The 24,445-nt window shown below is 37.0% G+C and overlaps 1 protein-coding gene across 10 annotated transcripts; it reads left to right on the forward strand.

The window, feature by feature from the left end:
- Positions 1-105: 105 nt before the first annotated feature.
- LOC139114350 (outer dense fiber protein 2-like) lies at positions 106-23,330 on the forward strand. 10 transcript variants are annotated; one of them, XM_070676022.1, is made up of 19 exons: positions 106-239; positions 760-931; positions 1,635-1,757; positions 3,981-4,142; positions 4,710-4,897; positions 6,112-6,241; positions 6,697-6,828; positions 7,261-7,524; positions 8,025-8,140; positions 8,425-8,604; positions 9,069-9,204; positions 11,160-11,270; positions 12,855-12,884; positions 16,238-16,342; positions 16,662-16,820; positions 18,858-18,958; positions 19,306-19,387; positions 20,226-20,432; positions 21,026-23,330. In XM_070676022.1, exons 2-19 carry the CDS (start codon positions 803-805, stop codon positions 21,200-21,202), a joined length of 2,532 nt encoding a protein of 843 aa, XP_070532123.1. In that variant the 5' UTR covers positions 106-239; positions 760-802; the 3' UTR covers positions 21,203-23,330. The 10 variants fall into 10 exon arrangements, with proteins under 10 accessions (XP_070532123.1, XP_070532121.1, XP_070532126.1 ...); XM_070676020.1 differs by lacking the exon at positions 12,855-12,884 and adding an exon at positions 14,325-14,408; XM_070676021.1 differs by lacking the exon at positions 12,855-12,884 and adding an exon at positions 14,325-14,408 and having other exon boundaries at positions 123-239; positions 775-931.
- Positions 23,331-24,445: the final 1,115 nt, after the last annotated feature.

A 24,445-nucleotide genomic window follows, 5' to 3' on the forward strand; every position in this document is an offset into this window, starting at 1 on the left:
GAATCAACATAGAATAGACACTTGTAACATTATTTTTTGGTAAATTCATCCTGACACATTACGGGTTTGAATTATGACGTCATTTAAAGCTAAGCCAATCAGATCTTCCATTTCAGCGTCCTGTTGCAGCCACTACAAACATCAACAGTGTGCACCCGACATTCCGTTTCTTGATAGTTCCACGTAAGATTTCCGCTGTCCGTTGGACTGAATGCACACTTTGTCGATATCTAAGCTTGGTGAGTATCCATGCGCTGCAAAGCTTCCCTTAAAACTCCGATTTTATCATGCTATTGTCGATAAACCCCATCGAACGATCACTTTGTGGGTGATCACAGGTTTAAAGAGTGGCCATGTTGAATTCCAAAATTCCATAGGAAACCTACCTGTGTACTTGCAGTACTGACTGTATACAACAGTTGTCCTCCGACACCGATAGTTTCTTTCTTCGAATTTGTATACGTTATGAAAAAAGATCGCACCCTGAAGCAGAGGCGTGTGAAAGTGAATAATGCAAAATTTTCAAATCTCCTAGACAGAGTGACTTCACATTTGTGATTTTTAATGTTGAAAAAGTAATTTTCAATCGAAAAAGGTGAGTTGGTAATTTTACTTACAAACCAACAAGGGGTGCTACTGTTTTAAAATATGTGTACGATACAAATAACAGTCGAGAATGTAAACAGTTTGTTGCAGCATGCTTGCCTCTGGCAATGCCATTGTGTAATATATCTATGACATTTTTTTTCCCTTTGGAAGGGTAAAATACTTCAGCGTCACCTGCTAAAAGGGATATGCAATAATGACAGTTGACAAAGAAAGAACCCGTTCAGCGTCCCCACCCCTGCACGTCCACGTTGATCAAGACACTCCAGTTCATGTCCACGTCAAGAAAGGAGCCCAAAAATCATCCACTGCGAGAGCAGCTGAGGTTAGTTACAGTCTAACAGAACACGGCGAATACAATTTCAAATGAAAGAATGCACATCCCATCAAACCATTGGCTGTTTATTACTGATTACAATCTCACATGAAAGCAAGCTCTAATTAATTTAAAGGTTGAAGGCCGCTTGCAACAACAGAAAAGGCATGTCTTTAATCTGAAATAAATTTCAGCCAACGCATTGTTGTCATGGAAACAGGACAAGCCAAGCTCTTTAACAGAATGTGCACAGAATTTCAAATGAAATGTTGGTTTGTTCATTGAAAGATGATTCATTTCATGATTTGATTAAACTTTCTGAAAGTGATTTTATCCTGTATGTAGTATTGATATGACAAACAGCTGTTTCATGATCATATCAAATATACATCAACTTTCAATAAAAAGTGAATGAAGGTTGGTGCCTAGGTATTAATCATTGTAGAGAAATTAAAACCCCATCTTATGAATCAAATTCAGAATTGTGAACAATATACTACCTCAAGGTGTGTATATTTGATCATTGGTGACTAGAAAAGTAACTGTACTATTTTTGACTGATATATGTTCCAACTATACAAAAACTATGTAGGAAATTGATTTTGTGTACGTGGAAGGTGCATTTTGTTTTCTAGTAATTAGTATTCCTCAAAGTAATATTCAGCCCAAAACAACTGTAGTGATATTGTCTATTAATGTTAAACACTTTCAGGATAGACTCAGCAGATCCCGACACAGACATCTAAACACTTACAGTGGCTCGTCAACTCGGGTGAAAGAACCTTGGGTCCCAGCACCCGGAAAGAGCACCAGAGGCAAAAAGTTATCCTGGCAGGTGAGTTTTTAAAAAAGTCATCCAGCGTTTATTTGAATGTAGAAGGTAGGATTTCGTGAATGGAGCTTGGGTTGGCCTTATCAAACAATGGATTGTGGCAGTTTGCCAAGATAGCTGGGGAGGAGATAAAAGGGTTTACACATTAGAATAACTGCCACCGCAGATTTCAAACATAGTTGATGCCAACAAATGATCACTCCACTTCATTCAGGTAAAGATATCTCAATTTCTGCTCATTTTTAGCATAGTTTTATCAGATATTTTGATAGGGCTGGCAACAAGAAAATGTAGAAGGTGGTGTTGTGTTTGCCATATGAATCCAGCTGAGATTCTTGTCAATCATTGAGTTTCTGAAAAAAGTGCTGATGTCGTGAGGTATTGTTGTAAACCAGTGGCCTTTAAAAACTGATAAACAATATATGGTCTGTCTTTTATTTCACATCAAAATCAAATTGAAAACAAGTTAACCCATGGAAATTCCTTTGCTTGCCCATTATTAATAAATGTGACTGTTTCATCCTGGCTTACCTTTTACTTGTAAAAATCAATTATTTTGGTCAAGGTTGAATGTTGTTTATCCAAACTTACTTGTAATGAAAACTTTTCAAGTTCTCTGATTTTATAAGGTGTTCATACCTAAGTTTTATGCTAACAACACATATTGGTTTTATTAGCTCATATTTGGTTTTATATATAAGTACCAAAAAGAGCTTATATGATGAGTCTAAATGTCTGTATATTTGTGGGTATGTGCGGATGTATGTCTGTCACACACAAAGGCTCCCATACCGCCAAAGTTACCGTCTCAGTATTTGGTGTACAGGTAGATGTAGGGGTTGAGATGTGAATTTGTTCAAATGAACACATCAGTGTCAAAAATGTGCAAATGAGGTAAGAAAAAGCGAAATTCTGAAACAGGCTTGAGACAGGCTTACTCCACTGACTTGAGTCATTTCCTGTCATTGTCATTGAACTGTTACATATTAACAGACTTGCTCAAACCATAGACAGTAGAGGGGAGGAAGACCGTCAGTAGAGGGGAGGAAGACCGTCTATGGTCAAACTAAGGCAGTAAGGGGGCTAGCTGCCTTTCTGCTATGCATGTTGCTAAAGTTGACCTCCAGTACCTAAAGTTTCAGACCTTAATTACTTTTGTCATTCTTGTTTTTCTGGTTTAAATATTTCTTGTTGTTTTCCTGGTTGTACTGTGCAGAAATCATTGTCATAACATCAACCTGGAATTTTCCAGTACTGAACAGATAGAAACAACGTTTATTGTTGATCTTTGGTACCCATACTGGTATGTACCAATTCTGATCAAATTTGAGCGACACCGTATAATTGCGGTATTTTTTTCCTTTCTGATGCTTTTGATTGTTTGCAATAAATATATTCTAGATCCCGAAGTATTGTATATTTACCTATGAGTCCCTCAACCTTTAATTTTACTTCAGTGTTGTTTTTGTTGTGATTTTCAATTTTATAACAAAGTTAAAAAAAGTGACGAAAATGTAAAAAGCCTTATGATCATTTCATTATCCTCTTGTACCATTGAATATTCATATACCAAATCATACCCTAATTCATAATTTATTTCAAGTTTGCTTTCCTGTTTTGTTTTTTTACTTGCGAAGAGAGATAAAGACGCAGACCATTTCATAAACCCTATCCTAAAGCAGCTTTCAATAAATGTTCATCTAACAGATTAACTTCATGCTACACCCTATGACAGCAACTGGAACAGTCCTCTGAGAATTTTGATCTGTGGTCAAAATCCTCTGACTTTCTAACATGATTAATTGATTAATGTAGCACTGAAAAAGAATTGGAAAAGCTTCACTACAGCTATAGCACTGTTGCCAAAATTGCAGAATTACAAACTGAAATTGCATTGCAGGTGTGACACTTACATTTCATGTTTTCCATGAGATTTGTCAGTCAGTTTTGGACATTCATCTGTTTATTTTGGTAATTTAAATGCCATTAACCTGTTTCCAATTTTTGAATTGTATCCTACAGTACTGCATATGAATTACGGTGTGTGCGTTTTGCATGTTACTCATTTTAGTCATTTGGAAACTGCTGTGGTGTTAGTTGTGGAAATGTTCTTTATTGGTATATAATTGCCGTCAGGAAGGTTGATGAGGCAATTCACAAATGTTGCAGCTATCACAAGTGGCATTTTATTCATTTACTCATTCATTCATTCATTCCAAATACCAGGGTGCCACCCACAGACTTGATATTGGTCCGCCAGACGCAAACGTCATCCACTCAACACTGCGACGGGAAGACCTATCTGATGAGGACGAAGACAGGAGGATGTATGAGTACGAGAAAAAAATAGACAGCCTTATGACAGAGATGGGCTCCTTGAAAACAGAGGTATGTAGAAAGACTTGATTCAAGTTTACAAAAAAAACCGGACTTTATCCCAATTGAAAATACATAGCAAGAAACTGAAAGTTCTAGATTTTAGCTTAAACTTTTTTCGTGGACTCCTTAAACCTTATTTCCAAAGGGTCCCCATGTAAATTTTTGTACTATAGGAACAACTTACCCAAAATTTATTGATATTTGAATTTCTTGTTGGCTGCTGTCCCTATGTCAACCTTCTGGTGGAAATTAAATTTGTGATATTCACCAAAACACAACTGAAAATTTGTTTGCTCCACAACCTTCAGAATGTGACCACACAAGCAGTATATTAGCAAATTTCGAAACAATAATCGACAGTCCAAGTATCTGTCCTCAAGGCACATACATGTTATGATGCTCTTCCATTAAAAAGCCAAAGTAAACCATGTGTGCAGAAATCAACCATTTTCAACTTTCAAATATTTTGACAAGGGTGTGACTGGTAGTGATCATTAATTCTGTCGGGTGTAACTTTCTGGCAGTGTTTCTTGACTATATCATAATACATTTATGAAAATATTATCTCACTTGCAGAGGGACTTGGAGAGAATCCGGCGTGAAAGAGACAGGAAACAGGATGAGCTGGAACTGTCCAAGAGAATCCTGGAAAGTCAGGAGGAAGAGTTAGAGGAATACAAAGATGAACTGGATGTTAGACACAGAGAAAATGACATGCTGAGAAGATCAGTTGAACTTCTCAAGGAAGAGGCAGACACCAGCAGGTGAGATGATCACCTATTTCCTTATTCTGTTACAGAGTTTGATGGAACAAATCAGTATATACTGAGTCTATACCCTATCAGTATATACTGAGTCTATACTCTATCAGTATATGCTTAATCTTTACTCTTTCAGTATATAATAAGTCTATACCCTATTAGTACAATGTATATACTTTACCCTATTGTGATACATTGAGTCTATACCCTATCAGAATATAGTGTCTATACCCTATCAGTATATACTGTCTATAGCCTATCAGTATATATTCAGTCTATAGCCTATCAGTATATATTCAGTCTATAGCCTATCAGTATATATTCAGTCTATAGCCTATCAGTATATATTCAGTCTATAGCCTATCAGTATATATTCAGTTTATAGCCTATCAGTATATATTCAGTCTATACCCTATCAGTATATATTCAGTCTATACCCTATCAGTATATATTCAGTCTATACCCTATCAGTATATACTGTCTATAGCCTATCAGTATATATTCAGTCTATAGCCTATCAGTATATATTCAGTCTATAGCCTATCAGTATATATTCAGTCTATAGCCTATCAGTATATATTCAGTCTATACCCTATCAGTATATATTCAGTCTATATACGCTATCAGAATATTGTGAATCTATGCCCTATCAGATCAGCTCTCTCTTGTGGCATTTAAATTGACTGATAGTGTTTTTCAACCGTTTTTTTTAAACTGCCATTGGAAGCCAGTCACTTAATCCTACAACTGAGCTGTTCATAAGTTTTCTTTAAACAGTTTGATAGGCATCATATTTAGAGGGAAGTCCTCTCAGAGTCAAGGAAAGTATGTCAAGACAATTTTCCGACTGGTCCTTGTCAATAAGCAAAAGGCCTTGTAGTAGTGAAACATGAAGAATGGAGTCAAAACCACGGTGATCTAGGATTCTATTCAACTCCAGTCTTGAATATCTTGCAATCATAGTGCTCCTTGCATTTGTTGAAGTGCACAATGTCCAGTCAGATCTCCATTAGACTATGGTGTTAGTGGAATGAGCGCCCTCAATGGACAGATATTCCAGATGAGTCTAGTAGAACCAATGGCTTGCTGAATGAGAGCTCAGACGTAGACTTAGAAAATAGCTAACTCACCATTGTGTGAATTGGTTTTGAAGGAATCGTCTCTGTGTCAACACCCTCTGAGGTAGAGAGTTCTTCTTTTGTTTCTTCCTACCGTAGGTCTGAAGCAGACATCTTAAACTCTGAGAGAGAACTGCTGATGAAGAAACTCGTTGAAGCTGAGATGGACAGTGATGCTGCAGCAAAGCAAGTGTCAGCATTGAGAGATACTTTACACAGATTAAGAGAGGTACAACTGTCATTATTTGTATTTTTTTTGTCTGTGGGCATAAGAAATATATCATCAATGCAAGACATATAACATCAGGGCCCTGAGATAATACTTGTTTGGTGTACAACCGTGTGACAGTATATATGATACTGGAAGATAATGCAGATGCATGCATACATTGATAGCAGGCATTCAAGGGGTTAATTTCTCCTCAATTGAAGGTACTGAAGAAAGTGTAGAAGACATACTTCTTATGAAAATGCATTTCAAGAACAACTATTTGACTTCAGAAAGTAAGGGCATTCCAGTGCAGATGTGTAAATTCTAGTAAATAGAGAAAGAGAGATTTGAATCATGTCACATCAGTAAGGAAAGTGTTCCAGCTGCAGAAAAAGGGTTGATATGCTCATTGCCCTTCATACAAATACATTGTGTATATCACAGGAGAGACATTCATGTATTTTTCATTGCAGGAAAGGAGACTGTCGTCAGCTGATTCCAGGATGTTGAGCAAACAGAGAGACCTTGTCATGCAGAGATTCAGTGACTTTGAAACCACCAACAGAACACTCAGGAGACTTCTCAGGGAACATCACAGGAAAGAGGTACAGTGCAAAATGGAAAATACTCTGCTCACGAAATTTTAATGCTCTCAAAGTTATACAAAAATGGTTGAGAATAATTGACAAGAAACGTGATTTGGAAGGAAATGTGATTTGGAAGCATCTATTTAGATAAAATGTCATTCTTGAAGAAACCTAGGGGATCATATCATATCAGCAGACAGTTTGGTATATGTGTGAGTTAGTTGTAATGATTTAGCGATGAAATATTTTTCATCCAATTGCCATAGAGGATGGTTCAACTCAAACTGTTTTCAATGCTGAGTTGGACTATTGAAAGCAAAATGGGCGTATAAGGATCATATTGATTGTTGGTCACATAAATATAGTAGATTGAACACAGGAGAGTTAGTGTTACATGCATATGGTTACATGCATATATGTCAATTTTTTTTTCTATTTCTCATTCTTTAGGCTGCGAAAGAAAGAACTGAAGAACAACGCGATGTCCTGCTAAAGAAATTGACGGAATCCGACAACACCAACCAGAAATTGAGAAGGCAGCTTTTTGACAAGCAAGAGGATTACGACGCCATGAGGGCGTCGCTCTCCGCCGAGAAGGAGCAGACCAGAACGCTGTCGGAGCTGCAAAATGCACTGGAGAGCACCCGTGGTCATCTGCAGCATCAGCTACGAAAGAGAGAGGCTGATGTCAACAGGATGGCCGTACAGATCAGGGTAAGCAGCAGTAGGGTATGACATGGGTCACCTAAGGTCACACTGGTTTAGGATGACCCGTGTCACCACAGGTCATACTGAGTGACATAGGTCTGGGAGAAAGGATATTCACATTGTTTTACAATGTAATGCTCATTGTAAATGATTTTAACAGTACCCCAAATACATTTAAGAGTTTTAACATTCGTAATGCTCTTTCTTGTATTCTTCTGCAGTTCTTTGTATTATTTGTAAAGAAGCAAATCATATGTGGCAATGTCAACTTGACACATTTGTATTTATTGTCATGATTAATATTTTATTAGCCATGACAATACATATCAACTTAATGAGTGTAAGGAAGTCAAAATAGAAAATTGTACTTTCATCATGTTGCAGCTTGGTTCTGAATGCGGTTTTATACAAACTGAAATTGTAGAAAAACAGAATTACACATCTTGCATGTCATTTGACATGGAAAGGAAACTTAACAGAAGTCATCCCGCTTGTTACATTTTCAGGGTCTTGAAAATCAGCTTGAGCAAGAGAAGATTGACAATGAACATCTTCAAGGTCTTCTCTCAGCTGCCAAGGACAAAGCAGTGGCTGATAAAGATGCATTGAAAAAGGCGACAAGGTGAGGAAGATAGCTCTTCATGTTGGTGATTTCTGTTAATCCCCATTGCTTTCATTTATAACTTTCAGATACAGGCAATATTTCAATTCAGCCACATTGAAACAAATCGAAATGCTTGGGAAATGCAATGCAAGATAGAACAGAAGATCAGTGTGAGCAAATCCACTTAGCACAAACTTGTTTAATCTTCCATGCATGAAGAACTTTACTTGAAAATGTATTTTGGAATGTAGAGCAAAGAGAGTAGGTCAAAGTTCATGGGTGAAAGTTCAAATCTGTTTCAGAGTGCAGAAGGAGAGAGCAACTCGGAGTGAGGATGCTGTGGAGAAGCTGAATGCCACATTGCTGGAGACGGAGACTCGGCTCGCTGATACGGAAATGAGTCTTGATCAGTGGAAAGCCAGAGCTACCAAAGTGACAAAGGAGAGGGCACAGATAGAAGCTGAGAAGTCAGCTTTGGAAAGGTAGGATTGGAATTCAAATCATAGAAAGATACTTTCTGTGATTTCAGAGCACAGACATGTCACATATTTGCCCTCTCCTCTTGAAATTTGTCACAAAAAGTGATTTTTCATTCTCGAGTTTCAGGTCCTGTCTGTCAAAACACTGTATAATTAGGGTTGAATACCCCTTCACTTCTCCTTGTAGGATTACAAAAGCATTTGAAAGCATTTTCCCCCAATGCGCCATGTCTATGCATCTACCTTGTTACGAAAGATAAATGTCCATTCAAGAACCAAAAAACTAAGATATTGATTCTACTGTGTTTGACAGATATTTGTGTATTCCCATAGTTTCTAAAGTATTTTATTCAAGTGTTCTCCAATGTTTGGTGATTAACTTATTGAGTGCCATCACAATTATGTTTAAAAAAATCATGCATTACACAGTCTAATTAAAGTATTGTAATTTGGTTTTCCAAATCTAGTCGTATCGATGAATTGGAACTCCAGATTCGTGAGATAGAGCAGTCAAACAGATCACACCTTGATTCCTTGAATTCAAAACTTTCTGTCAAGAATACTGAAGTGACAACCTTGAAGATGGATAATGATAGACTCAAGGTAACGTTCTTACCCACTGTCATCCGTATTCAAATAGTCAATTGAATGTTTAAACGGCCAGTAACTGTAACTTTTGATGATTTTTCACTACTTTTGTGTTTTGTTTCATTAGTCAGTTGCAAGTTCTTATTCCACTCCCCATGTCAACACGTCCACTATTCAGCATGTCAACACAGCATCTATATATGTAAAATGTACTGTTACTCTATACAGTGTTGGCGCTAGGATTTTTTTCATTGTAGCCACAGTCTGTTAGTGTGGCTAAAATGATCAAAATTTTTTAGCCACAAGCAATTTTTATTAGCCACACCCAACAAATCAATTTCACGTACAAATTGTCCTTTTTTTTCGTAAGCTATTTTAAACCTAGTTTCTTTCCCAGCTGAGAACAATCAATAAACTATTTGTAGTTGGCAATCGTAGCTGCCCGCAAGCCGCATCGCATCGTACCTTACATTCGTAACACATTTGCATTGTTTGGGTGTCTCGAAACTACCCAAACAGTACACGGACCGGAGTATACAAACTGGAGATCTTGAAACTTTTTCACGCATGCTCATTTAAGCTCTGGGCAAAGTCCAACGCCATCATTTTAGTCTGTCAGTTGCATGGTCAGGAACTCTACCGTCGATCATCGGTTGACGTACGACAGAGCAACGAATTATTTTGTTCAAAGGCTAGATATTTAAATGACTGAATATTTCGATAGTCTGACCGATCTAAGGGTTAATTTGATACGTTAAAAGTGACAGAACCGGCGTGATTAACGATGGTGCACGCTGTTTGGAATACGTTGTGGCTGCTAATAGTGCTATGCTGGCCGGCGTGAACTCAAATTACCCTCATGCTTGCATCCTGACGTGACGTACGTGGTCAAATCCCGGGGTCAAATGTTTCGTACGATGCTTGCAGCGTTTGTGCTGGAAAATTTGGATTGCGGAAAATAACGTAGACTTATTTGTAAAAACGACTAGTTGTTAGAATAGTAGGCTACATAAATAATCCAGTACATATTTTGGATCGATCACAATGAACACCTGTCCTTCGGGAAAACCGTCGGTCTGGGATCGCAGGACTGACGTGCTTTCGAAGGCGTCTAGGGTCAACACGGCACCTGGTCACGAGCTTTCGCCACGCGTGGCGAAGGCGTAGCAATTTTTTTTCGCCACATCGGACATTTATTCGCAATTTGTGACTGTGGCGAACGTTAGCGCGAACCCTGCTATACATGTAAAATGTCCTGTTACTGTTTACATGTGGATTCTAGTCCGGACCAGAATTCACTTGTCAACAATAACAATGCAGTCAACACCTGTACAGGCTGAGTTGACAAACTGAATACTGTATATCTCAACATGCTATCGGGAGTTGAACAAGAAACTGTAGATGATTTATAAAAAACAAAAATTGTGGAAGTTACAGTTACTGACTTTTAATGAACACGTACCAGTGTGCTTGTATTCATGCTTTGACTTCGTTGTTTTCCAGTAATTTTATGAATCATGCTATTCTTTGCCTGACATTGCTGTTCCCAGGGGTCATAGTGGTGGTGATTTTTTTTTTCAAACGGTAATAAAATCGCTTCAAAAACTTGCAAAGTACAGTAATAAAATGTTGACTAACTTCCCCAGTCTAGTTACCTCAGCTCCCCTTACCATGCCTAGAGCAAGTAGCGTGGCCAACATTAGGGTGATGGAATGTGTATTATCAGTGTGATCTATCGATTTACCTGTTTCCACTACTTACCAATAAAACTTAGTAGTACGAGGAGTAATCGCTGTATTCAACAATGAAGTGTGAAAAATGAAAAAGTTCATATTTTAATCAACAAGCCAGTATAAAAAATTGAGATTTGATATTGAAAATATTTTCAAGTTTTCTAGCGTATTATTTTGAGATTTTTAAAAAGTTTTTAGGCATATTTTAAATTCTCGACATTTTCCCTGTTTCTGCAGGCATCACTCACCAATGTAGAGGACAAACTATCCTATGCTGAGAATGAGATTGGACAGTTGAAATCCAGCATTCAGCAGTATGAAAACCTGGTCACAGAATACAAATCACAGGTAAGGTTTCAAGGTGTGGATTTTGTCACAGAAATTACATGAAGAATAAAAATGACTGCTTTTTTTTCAGTGACTAGTAGTAGCAATGCATATGGGTTTCATGTCAGCCCTAGTTGATCCAAAAAATCTGTCCTGATTAGAGATCAGTCATGAGGGAACTGATTTTTGAAAATAAATCTCTAGTTGGGTTGTGTTGGGTAGCTATCGTTTGTTTGTATTTTTGTGTGCGTGACTGTGAGCATCCAAACCAACTTAATTCATTATATATTATTGCTGAAGTGTGGTGATTTGCAGAGGCGTTTGTGAGCCATTTTTGGCGGCATCGGGCGATGCGGATACCAGATACATCATTCACACAGCCTGAAATTTGAATACACGTTTCACCTGTTCACTTCTTTCACATGGTGTGGACAAGCAAGTAATTTTAAAACATGTCTACGAACTGAAAAAGAAATATTAGAAATGAAGTGCAATACATCCACTTTGTATCACCTCACATCAGACAGTAGTGTTTTCAACCAATGTGGACATCTGTTTGGTTTAAATTTTTATCACACTATTGATTCGAATACCCTTACTCACAAATGTGTCGTCCTTTTTTTTTCATTATCTGCTAAAATCTGACAAGACCATAGGCGTTTGGTCTAGACTTCCTTCATTCAGGTCCTGTTTCGATCATCAAGTATGATATCTTGTAGCCTTTTTTCTTCATAAATTCAGATTCTCACATAGATACTTTTTAGTAGTTAATTATTATTATTATCATAGACATTGTAGCTGTTTCATTCCATGAAAGCAATCTGTGGTGATTATCTTACAACAATGTCCTGTCAGACCCCTGCTTGTGATGCCACTTTTCAGAATGATTGTTTCAAATTTGTCAGATCATCTGATGTTTCATTTTTCTGTTGACATTTGGGATCATAAGATATTTTCAATGCTCTCAAATTTTTAATTCCTGCACAGTCATTTTACTTCACATAAACACATGAAAAAAGTAGTCTGAAATAGACAGATGTGCAGGTTTTCAAAATGATAAAGTGCGATATCTCAAATCATTCTGATTCATTACTCCATTCTTAAAAAATTCATGAATCAATCGTTGTAAATTTGCTTCCCTTTGACACTAAACAGAGGTTTGTCAGTTAACGCTTCCTCCTTTGAAAGACAATCTTGACCCTATCTCCCCCATTTGACAATAAACAGGTCTAACCCTAATACCAATATCTGTAAAGGTGGACCGTACAATAATGGTAAAATAGGGTACTTAACCACAGAATGGCTACACAGCATGGAATAAATAAAGTCATCTCAAACAATCAAATCCACCCTTCTATCATCTCTTCATGAAGCATGCCAAAAGTCCTCACCATCAGTAACTTGTACAATTTTTCTCAATAATTTCATAGTTTTCATTTTGATAAAGTATAAAAAACATCTCATGATCATATTTATCTCTAATTTCCAATGTTTGATCCCACCAGATATATAACTAGTTTTTACATACATTTTATTTTTTTCTTCCATTTTGTTTTGCGTTGTGTGGTGGGTTTTACCATGCACTGTATTGAACATCTAAAAAAGGTGTCACCAGCAAACTATGCTAAAGTAGTGGTATGTTTATTTACAATTCCATCCAATCATTCAGTGTGGACATTTCTCAGTTCATGCCAGCCTCAAATTTGTCAGTTAAACCACGTGAGGGGGCAAAATAAATTTGCATTCTCCCTGTTATGAAATTTGTCAGCTTCTGTTTTGGAAACACACAACAAAAAATGCTCTGTTGACATGCATATTTCCAGTGTGTTATCATTTAAGAGACGTGAATTTTAATGCACATTTTAGAACCTGGTTAATGGTTAATGTAGTTCTCAGTTTCAGTGTCGCTTGAAAACCATGAACAGAAACAAATATCTTCCAAAACACCTTTTGTGCTGCATATAGTCTCGAGGAATTTGACAGACAAATTTTGAGATGGTGTAGAACAGAACAAAATATCTGTTGTAGAATTTGGAAGTTATTGGTGGTGTGGTACTTAGATCTTTGCATGCTTTGTCTGCAGTGTACTAAAAAAATCACCTTCACATGCCCTTATGTCTATACCATATGCATGTACAAGATATGGCCTGTCTGGTCACTACCATCAAATTGCATGTATTTTATATTTCAGTCATCGTATCAGTGTTTCATCCAGTATGGCATCAACAGGGGGATTTTCCCCCTTTAACAGAAAATTTAGGGGGGGTTCCACCAGTTTATGTGTTCTACTTGTATCTCTGTGCTGTGACTAGCACTATTTAAGGAGGGCTGGTCCCCCTTTGACAAATTACTAGGGGTCGCCAACATGTCAACAGAGGGGGAATCCCCCATCCCCCTGTCTAGATGAAACACTGTCATATGGGGCACTACCGGTAATCAGTGTATACATATTCACTCTATTGATAATTTCACACTGTCAGTTGGTTCTTTGTTTAACACTGGTACAATTATAATTATGAAAAATGGTGCAATATTTATTTTTTGACTGCCTGCTTGAATTACATCATGTCATGTTAGCTGTTCTATTAAAAAGGGAATGCATTTCTGAAAACTTACAGCGCCAGTATTTATGGAATAGTGAATTATAAGAGTTTATTGGATTCAATCTACACAGCACATGTCCCAATCAACTTCATTGCTTTTGATTTCACCACTTCGTATAGGCTTTTCTGGTAAATCTTAGCTCTTTTGAAATGAAACTTCTCAAGTAATACCAACTTGGAGAATCAAACCAGAAACTATTCATCTGTGTTGTCTGAAAGAAGTTTTCACAAACCCGAAGAGCGACTCCCTATACCTCCACAGTATTTTGTGAGGACAGGCTGGCTTGCGCAAAAAGGATCAGGCATGTCAACAAAACTTCATCACCTGTAGTGTCCATATATTAGCACATTAACACACAAGACATGAGTGAATCTGTAAATGCTGAAAGTTGGTGCCAAATCAGCATGAAGTTAGGAATTCAGGCTTTCTGTTCACACATCCATTGATCACTGTTTTGTTCTGATCCTACAGACTAACCCAGTCATCACCACATCTACTACATCATCATCTTTACCATCATTCCATCGTAATCATCAACATGACCATTCCTATCAGGTCTCTGCACTGTTTTTGTTGTCGTCTCACATAGTTACAGAATGCTACAGAAAGTCTGATTTTTCACATCGCAGAAATCCTGTAGAATCCTATTAATAACTATCTCACACATATTTTACATGCTCATGTATCCACTTTTGCCAGCTATGTCTGTTATCTTTGCTTTTTTGCATTTTCTCTGTAAAAATTTTGTATTTCTTGTTTAATGTTTAGTATGAACGTTTTGTTTGTTCATGGCATAGGAGTTGTGGCGTTTTGTTTGTATCATACCATTTTCATGTCCTTGTGATCTGTAAGTGAAGACAGCTTTTGCTCTGCTGCAATTTTAGGGAGTAGCTGCATCATATGTTTGCCATATAAGGAATATGGTTTGCACTGTTTGTTGCCAAATATGGAATTTTATTTTGCTTCATTAGCCATACCTGGTAAATGGAAATCACTTTCTCTTTGGACCAAAATGCAATTTGTTCATGCGTTATGTTTCATTTTCCATATAAGGCATTGTGTTTCTTTCATTACCATATGATTTGCATTTTCAAATTACTTCTGTAGAATAGTTTTCAGAAGCCATGATCAAAGTTCACGAAAAAAAAAGATCTTCTCAAAACATTTCAACTTTCATGTACTTTATCTAAAAGATTTGCTGTGTCTGAAAATCCTTCCCAGTGTATGGATATGTTATGTACAAGATTGTCTTAAAGAGCTTGATGTGATCATTAATTAATGATTAATTATAGTACTTATTTGAGATTCTCAGAGCTATTATAACTTACATCCTTGACCTTGGACTGAGATTTGATATCGAAATTGCAGAAAAGTTTTAAAATGTCATCCTTTAAAGAAAGTGGCTACGTGTTTCAAGAGTTTACATTTGTGTCAATGTCAAGATCATGGTTTGTGAAGTCAATGTTGCTGCAAGCACGTTGTTTGCCTGGAAACCTCAGCATATAAACTGCTTGGTGTGCTTTGTATATGTTTACAAACCAGTAGCACCAATTAAATGACTTTTGCAGACTGTGGTGATCCCCGGGAATTTTGTCCTGGTTGTGATTTCTAGACATAACAGATTCCTGAGAAATTTTTGAACAATTACATATTGGTCTCAGATTGTGGAACTGATGTGTCAAAATGTAATGCTAGACCATATATCAAAAGTTTTCTTAGTACATTTAGGTCGGCAGTAAAATGCCACCTATCTGATGTGAGAGAGCATATTCATGTTTTAAAAAATGACCATAAATTTCAAAGTGGTTGTCAATTGAGTACAAGGACTCTTTGTACATATTTCTATTATTTGACATTTGACATTGATAAGTGGTAAACTCAACCAAAGAAATCATGATGCAGTGACAACTGTCCCAGGAGTCAAGGGTCATACATTTGATCATACTAGTGAAATGTCTGTAGATGCCTAATACCTTTTGGTTCCATGTGAAGATCACAGCAGATCTGCCAGAAACTGTTAGAGATTTCCTGTTTGTGTGTTCATGGGTAGCAAGCAACTGAGAAATTCCAAATGTTTTAACCTTTTCACCCCAATTCCCTGTAAACAGGTCCACACTTACCATTGATAACAATAGGTTTGGACCAAACCATGGTGGTAAAAGGGTTAAACCATCTGCAGAAATCATTCAGGGTAATGAATTAATGTTAAATGATGACATTAGACAGAAAGCAAATTATCTGCTGTGAACTTAAAAAGACATGGAACCAATCAAGTTCTAGGTGAGACCCTGTGTTTGCTTTCTCACAGCAAATGTAGATCCGTCAAATAATATTTTGGTCAGGGTCAATGAGAAATTAAAGAATATTGATCGTTTTCTGTACAGATGAGTCGATCACAGAGGGACGCTGATGAAAGCTCTTACAAGCTGCAAGCACAAGAAAGAGAAACAAGTAGAATCCAAGAAGAAAGTCAGAGAGAATTAGATAAAGTAAGTCCAGGAATTATTTTGTACTTATCTTGTAATCCTATGATGATATTTTTAAGGTTTAGTATCTTACAGACTTTGACTGGTAAATCTTCTTGTAATAAGTTCTTGGTATAGATAAATTTCATTCAAAAGCACTGTAATATTTTAGTAACAAGAGTGGTTTTTATTTCTTCAACACTTTTATACTCACAATCAGCAAACTGCTTCTTGCCTTGTGTTTTTTCTCCCCCTCACGGTGCACTCTGACCAGGGCACCTCATCACACAAACATGCAAACACCCTCAGTTCATATGATTGGCTACTTCCCCTATCTCTCCAGGTGAGAACCCGACTTCAGCAGAGACTCTTGGAGCTTGAGCCGCTGCCCGACATGCTGCGCACATCCGAACTAAAACTGCAAGAATCCACTGAGAAATTAATGGCTTACGAAAAGAGACACACCGAACAATCTAAACTCATCTCTGATCTAACTGTTAAGGTGGGCACTCTTTCATTTTATTCATTTCACGCTTTTTATTCACCCCTCTTACCACTGCCAAAATGGATCAGTGCCACTGTTATTAACAGTGGATCTGGCCATTCCATTCATAAAAGGGGTATAAGGTTACTCTTTCTGTTTCCTCTAACATCATCATCATAAAGCTTCCATGTGCAAAAGACTGAATAACTAACATCATCTTAATTGATCCTCTTCTGTCTGTCTACAGTCACATCTTTTGCAAAATTCAGCATCTGCAAAGACTCTTGTCCTCTGTCGCCAAATATTTCTCACTCTTTAACCCTTGGCACCCACAGTAAAATAGACCATAAAAGACCCTTTTTACACCCAAACCCACCTTTGAAATAATATATATTAAAAGAACTGCCAGTGTAACCAAGTTGAAATGATAAAAATTTTGCTCTAACAGTGCAGTTTTACTCATACGTTATATGGACATTGGCATAAAAGTTATGCCAGAATTGACCATGATCTGCTTTCAGGTTCCCTGAGCTTGGAGGACAATCTACAGTTAAAAACAAATCCACATGACTAACATAACTCTTTGCATTATATCTGCCTTATATCTGGCGGACTTGAATGCTACAGATCTGCACAAAACATACCGGTACTTATAGCTGGCGGACTTGAATGCTACAGATCTGCACAAAACATACTTATATCTGGCGGACTTGAATGCTACAGATCTGCACAAAACATACTTATATCTGGCGGACTTGAATGCTACAGATCTGCACAAAACATACTTAAATCTGGCGGACTTGAATGCTACAGATCTGCACAAAACATACTTATATCTGGCGGACTTGAATGCTATAGATCTGCACAAAACATACTTATATCTGGCGGACTTGAATGCTACAGATCTGCACAAAACATACTTAAATCTGGAGGACTTGAATGCTACAGATCTGCACAAAACATACTTATATCTGGCGGACTTGAATGCTATAGATCTGCACAAAACATACTTAAATCTGGCGGACTTGAATGCTATAGATCTGCACAAAACAAACTTAATTCTTGCGGACTTGAATGCTATAGATCTGCACAAAACATACTTATATCTGGCGGACTTGAATGCTACAGATCTGCACAAAACATACTAAATCTGGCGGACTTGAATGCTACAGATCTGCACAAAACATACTTAAATCTGGCAGACTTGAATGCTACAGATCTGCACAAAACATACTTATATCTGGCGGACTTGAATGCTATAGATCTGCACAAAACATACTTAAATCTGGCGGACTTGAATGCTACAGATCTGCACAAAATATACTAATATCTGGCGGACTTGAATGCTACAGATCTACACAAAACATACTTATATCTGGCGGACTTGAATGCTACAGATCTGCACAAAACATACTTATATCTGGCGGACTGGAATGCTACAGATCTGTACAAAACATACTTATATCTGGCGGACTTGAATGCTACAGATCTGCACAAAACATACTTATATTGGGCAGACTTGAATGCTACAGATCTGCACAAAACATACGTATACCTGGCGGACTTGAATGCTACAGATCTGCACAAAACATACTTATATCTGGCGGACTTGAATGCTACAGATCTGCACAAAACATACTTATATCTGGCGGACTTGAATGCTACAGATCTGCACAAAACATACTTAAATCTGGCGGACTTGAATGCTACAGATCTGCACAAAACATACTTATATTGGGCAGACTTGAATGCTACAGATCTACACAAAACATACTTATATCTGGCGGACTTGAATGCTACAGATCTGCACAAAACATACTTATATCTGGTGGACTTGAATGCTACAGATCTGCACAAAACATACTCATATCTGGCAGACTTGAATGCTCCAGATCTACACAAAACATACTTACGGTATATTGGGCAGACTTGAATGCTACAGATCTTCACAAAACATACAAAGCAGACAGACATGAAAACAAAGAAGTCAAAATTTTGCTAGAAGAGAAAAATATACTGGTACTAACTCTGTGTTTATTGTTTGCCGTCTTGCAGGTTGAACACCAAACTGACCAGCTTGAGAATATCCGTGACAAATGGCATGCAACACAGGATGAAGCCAGAAACTTGCAAGCAAGAGTCGATGCCTTGGAAAGGTAAGTAAATCAGAAATTTGCATTTCTTTGTCAGTTTCATGGTAAGGAAATTATTGGCAGTGTTCCCTCTACGCTAATATGAAGCGCCACAAAGCAAACAAATTGCCTGTGATGCAAAGATGTTTTAGTGAACATGTAAAGATACAGGGCTGACGCAAAGAATTCTCCACAATTCCCCAAATTGATGCAAAGTTTCCAGAAAGACATGTTTGTTAGAGGATGCACCGCTTATTGGTGTTGTACCGAAATGTTTCCTGTATGTTTTCCGTAAAGTGCAAGCAAGTAAGTGCAGCATGTTGTTTGTGATAATTTTTTCACTCATGTTTCATATTACTCCGTCTTTCCAGGAAACTTCAAGAAACTGATGACCAAAACCGAGAGCTCCACAACATCATTACTAAACGAGAGGAAACAGTCCATCAACATCAGGTAAAGAAAACAGATCCCTTTTGAAAATATGACTCCTGAAATAGTCAGCAGTTGAAATGATTTTAAGTGCAGTTGAGAAAAATGTGGAAAACAGTCTTCATTCAAAATGTTGTACCTCAGTATATTTCATTCCAGAACTCAATGGTCCTTGGGTGTGATAACTTTCCATGTATTTCTCTCAAAGTGATTCACACTGCCCTGATGTATTCACAATAAACCAAAGAAATTATTTGCTTATGTAAATTCTGATGTAGCTCATTGTTGTCAATTCCAACAAATGCCAACAAAGGAGAACTATAATAGGACCTGAGGGAATGAGAATTTCTACAAGTGAAATCAAATTTGGATTTTAAACTTTGATGTCAATTTTTTTTTTCACATTGAATTCAAGTATGTAAATTTCATGCAACTCACAGCAACGAACTTCATGTTACTTTAAATTGCCAGCCCCTGTAAGGTATTTCAGGTATATTACTGTATCTGCTCATACATTTTCCACTTTGTACATAATCTCTTTTTCACTGATCATGTTCTATACAACAGTATCCTTTCATCAAGAAAAAAAAGACCTATCTCAGTTCCTGGCAGTGAATCTAACTCAGTACATGTAGGCGTATTAGAGTGGTTTTTTTCCAGAAAATATCCCCTGGTCTTTTGTCACCCATTTTCTCTCAATTGTCTGGGAAATATTATGGTTGTGAAAGTTAGTTAAATCTTTTTGAACCTCTCCATATTGCCCAATGTAAAAGTCCAGCTTTTCAAAACAAAGCAGCAGGGCTGTATCACTATTTGATCAAGAAAAGGTGAAATAAAATTCGCATTGTGTGTTTTTCATCAGCTCCGTCTTGAGGAGAAGACCCGAGAGTGTGCCAGCCTGACAAGGCAGCTGGAACAGGCAATTGCCGATGCACGCAGAGCCGAGGAGCAAGCCAGAGAGAAGGCGATGTCTAAGGACAGAAACTCACAGGCACGGCTCCTGGAACTGGAATCCCAGCTGAGCCGAACCAAAGCTGAGGTCACTCAGGTCAAGAGAGCTAAGGAAGATGTAAGTAGAAATCCAACCCTTTCAATGCCTTGGTTTGGTCCAAATCCTTTGTTATCGGTGGTGATTGTTGACCTGTTCATCTGGAATAGGGGTGTACCAGGTTAACGAAGTCATCCAAATCTCATCACCTTCTTTGTATTCAAATTGATGCAAGGGTCTCAGTTCAATGTTGCTATGCATTCTGGGTAAATTATTGACTATTTTTCATTCAATGACTTTACAAACTTGTGCCATTTGCAAATTGTAGTACATAGGACTACTCACAAATCAAGCAAAGAAATTTATTTCATAACAGTTACAGCTACTGTAGTTTTTGAAAGCTTCTTAACCTCAGAGAGAAATTTTCCCATCAACAAAAATATTTTGTTTAATTCCTGGATTTCCACAAGCTATTTGCTGCCATCTTGATATAGTGTGTACCAGAATTCAAATTATTCCCTTACCTAAGTGGTAAAGGTGGTAGCAAAGAAAACAAGAACTTACAGTCATTGAAACTTTATAAATGTTTTGTGATTAATGAACTTAGGTAGGACATTGGTTTCTCCAATATCTTTAGGTCAGAAACTCATAATTTGTTTATCTTCTACTCACAGGCTGAAAGGAGATTCAATTCCAGGTTGTATGACTTGAAAGACAGGCTTGAACAGTCTCACAGCACCAATCGAAGCATGCAAAACTACGTCCAGTTCCTGAAGAACTCCTATTCCAACGTCTTCGGCGACACTTCAATTTCTGGCTCTCCGATGCGATCGCGCTCACCTGTCCTCTGAACAATGTAGTTATGAGCCTTGTTCGGCAGTTGTTACTTCATATGACATACATGTACATACTGTTAATTTGCAACTTGTGAATAATTACATCACTCTCTGTTTATGTAAATTTGTGTAATTAGTGTGCTTTTGCAATGTTATGACTTTACTCATGTCGTTGTTATTTCCCTCCAGATTTTTTCCGCCATACATTGAATATTCATGTGTTATTGACTCTTTCAGGTTGCAATGTTGATTTGTTGATTTCCAATAGACTCAGGAGGAATATGATGCTTTCTATAGCTGCAAGAACCTCTACTATTTGATCAGCAAATTCTAAACCCTTTCATCAATGAATTTTAGTTCAACCCCATTGTTATCTGTGACGTGGTTGGACCTTTAGACACTGAGATTGGGGGTGAATGGGATAAATGATCAGCCACTCCAAATAGACTTTCCACCCAAACTGAGTGTGGTTATTCAATCAACCCCAGCTGTAAGGTTCACTCTAAGCATAGCTTGCTATATTGCTGCATATATTCAATATTTGTATTTTAAATGGTTTCCTTTCATGGAAAGAAAAATAAACTGAGAAATAAAATGCTTGAGTGCATGCTGCCTTGTTTATGCCAAATATTAAAACGAATGTCACATATTTTGCCACAGTTTTTTCACAAAAGAAACTTTTATTATTGAGGGAGTTCTTTTTTGCAAGTTTTACATGTGTAAGTTATTGTCCAGTTTTGTCCTTACACAAGATATGATGCAGCTATCTGGCCTCAAAAATATGTCTTTCATTCCTTTTTTTCAGTTGGAAATATCTTTTATGCAGCTACAGTTTATTATTTCTGTATATTTTAAGTATACTCTGAAATATTTATGAGACACAAGGTCAGATAAGTGATTCATGATGCGATATATCAGAACAGTCAAAACTCAAAAGATATTGTTTCATGACTTCAACGTGTATTTCATCAGTGCAGGTTTTTGTTGTTTTATTCTCTACAACAGGCAAGTTCAAATTACTCATCGATAATTAGTTGAAATATCAAGTTCGAAATAATAGTCAGTTCAGGGGCACTGTCAGTATTAGAGAAATATACGGAAGTGAAATACTAGTGTACATTTGAATATAAAGATGCTGATGGCATTGTTCGCTAATTTTTGTGAACAATGACTTTGAAGGTTTTCTATAAGCCATTGACAGGGAATAGACGGCCGTCTTATAGGGAACATCCTGGTTTCTTGAGGAAACAGAAGACTGATTCTGTGTCCAAATGTTATCAAAGTATCCTCAATTTTAATGAGTACATGCAAACCAAGTATTGTCATAATATATCATAGTCATATTGTTACTTGGTACAGAAACCCTCTGTTGCCTTGCCAGGCAACACTTTCTTCACAGAACAATTTTTAGATTGGATTCAAGTAAAAATAGAGATATTTGCCTATGTGAGTGACCAGACTTCTAAATTTTCAGTTTGGCTAGATCGTACACCCTGTCAACGCAAGGGTTAAACGCTGGATGCCAAATACACCAACTCAGTGAAAATTTTGCCTAGCCACATTGATCCCTTGGTGTGTTTGGCTCCGTAATGGACCCCCAAAATGTGACAAACGGCTGTTGAAAAGTAGGATAGAAATTTAAAACAAAGAATTCCTAATTGTATTTTTTCTGGTGGAAGGTACAGTGGATGCAGATTTAAAGATTGAAATATTTGCTCTAAACCTCTTTCCTCCAAAAAAATAATTGAAAGCACTCATTTGTAAGTTACCCAATCAACTCAATGTAAGTTACAAATTTTTTTTTTTCTGACTGAGAAATCTTGTTTGCACATAAAACCTTGTATGTATTGTACCAGTGGGTGTTCATATTTCTTTTTTTGATGGAAAATGAAAAATTTAATATATTTTTTTCACATGTTTCATTCTATGGAGCAGTCTTCAATTCTGGAATGCAATATAGATTATTGCTTGTTTAAATCTTTTAAATTTCATTTTTCAGCATTTGGTAGCAAGTACTTATATTGTATTGATTTTAGTTTCGTTTTTTACCCTGAGTGTTAAGGTCTATGTTCTGTGGTCTTGTTTGTGTAGTCATGTACTTACCGATTACGTATTACAATAGAAATAAAACAAAATGCTGGGATTCATTTGTCTTGTTTCCTTTGTTGGACAGAAGGATCAGTTTTCTGTTCCTTTTTTTTTCAATTTGTATGTACAGATTGCAAAGAATCACCAATCTCTTCTCATTTTGTTGATGTATACTGCTTTAGGTAGGGGTTATCCAAAACTTTTCAAATGAAGCCTTCTGGGCCATTGTGAAACTGAATATGTACACAGTTTTTGCAAGTTTATTTTTGTCCAAAACCATTCTAATATCCTGCACTTTATGAAGAATTGTATTACAGCTTTGTCAATACCAGTGAATTTTGTGACATCTTCCCCAAAAATTATTACTGATAATGTAGCCGATTATCCAGTATTGTACGCATTGTGGACCCAGATGTTTTCTACATCCACAAATTCACTGGTATTGCCAAAACTATAACACAATAGCAACAATGTTCCCCCTTGTGGCCCAGAAACAGATGAGGGACTCAAACTAACTTTGTACTCCATAATGGACTCTCACATTATTACTGAACCGAATATCCAGTATTGTGGCCCCAGATGTTTTTTACTACATCTACAAACTCACCGGCATTAGGCCAAAGTAAGTAAATTCTTTGTTTTGCGTCCCCACCCACTTAGGTTTTTAAGGTTTTCATGAAAAACACACAGTGTATCTGAGTAGGAAGTTGTCGGACATGACCGCTTAGCTTTTCTGAACCAGAATTTTGTTACAATTTTTTATTTGCTGCAATCAAATTACATTGTGTTAATTTTCTTGTGTGTGTTTTTCAGCCGCTTAGACGTTTTCCCATTTATAGTAGGCGCAAAACAAAGAATTTAATTACTTTGGCCTTACCAAACTATACATTAATAGCAATAAAGACCCCCCTCACGGTCAATAATGCATACCAGCGAACTTTGCCCTCATCAATGTACTCAGATTCGCCTCATACATTATGTCGTGCAAAGTTTGCCTGCATCTAATATGGGTCAGGTGCTTAAATACTGGTATAGGAATCAAGAAATATTGATAAAAAGTTTCCCTCATAAAAACAAAGTACTATGAAATCATCTTTCAGTTTGAATTTTCTGAATGGATAGAACAATATTTTCTCATATCAAAATACAAATTGCAATTTTAAGAAGCCA

Source organism: Ptychodera flava, chromosome 16 (assembly GCF_041260155.1).
Source record: "Ptychodera flava strain L36383 chromosome 16, AS_Pfla_20210202, whole genome shotgun sequence".
NCBI classification, from domain to species: Eukaryota; Metazoa; Hemichordata; class Enteropneusta; family Ptychoderidae; genus Ptychodera; species Ptychodera flava.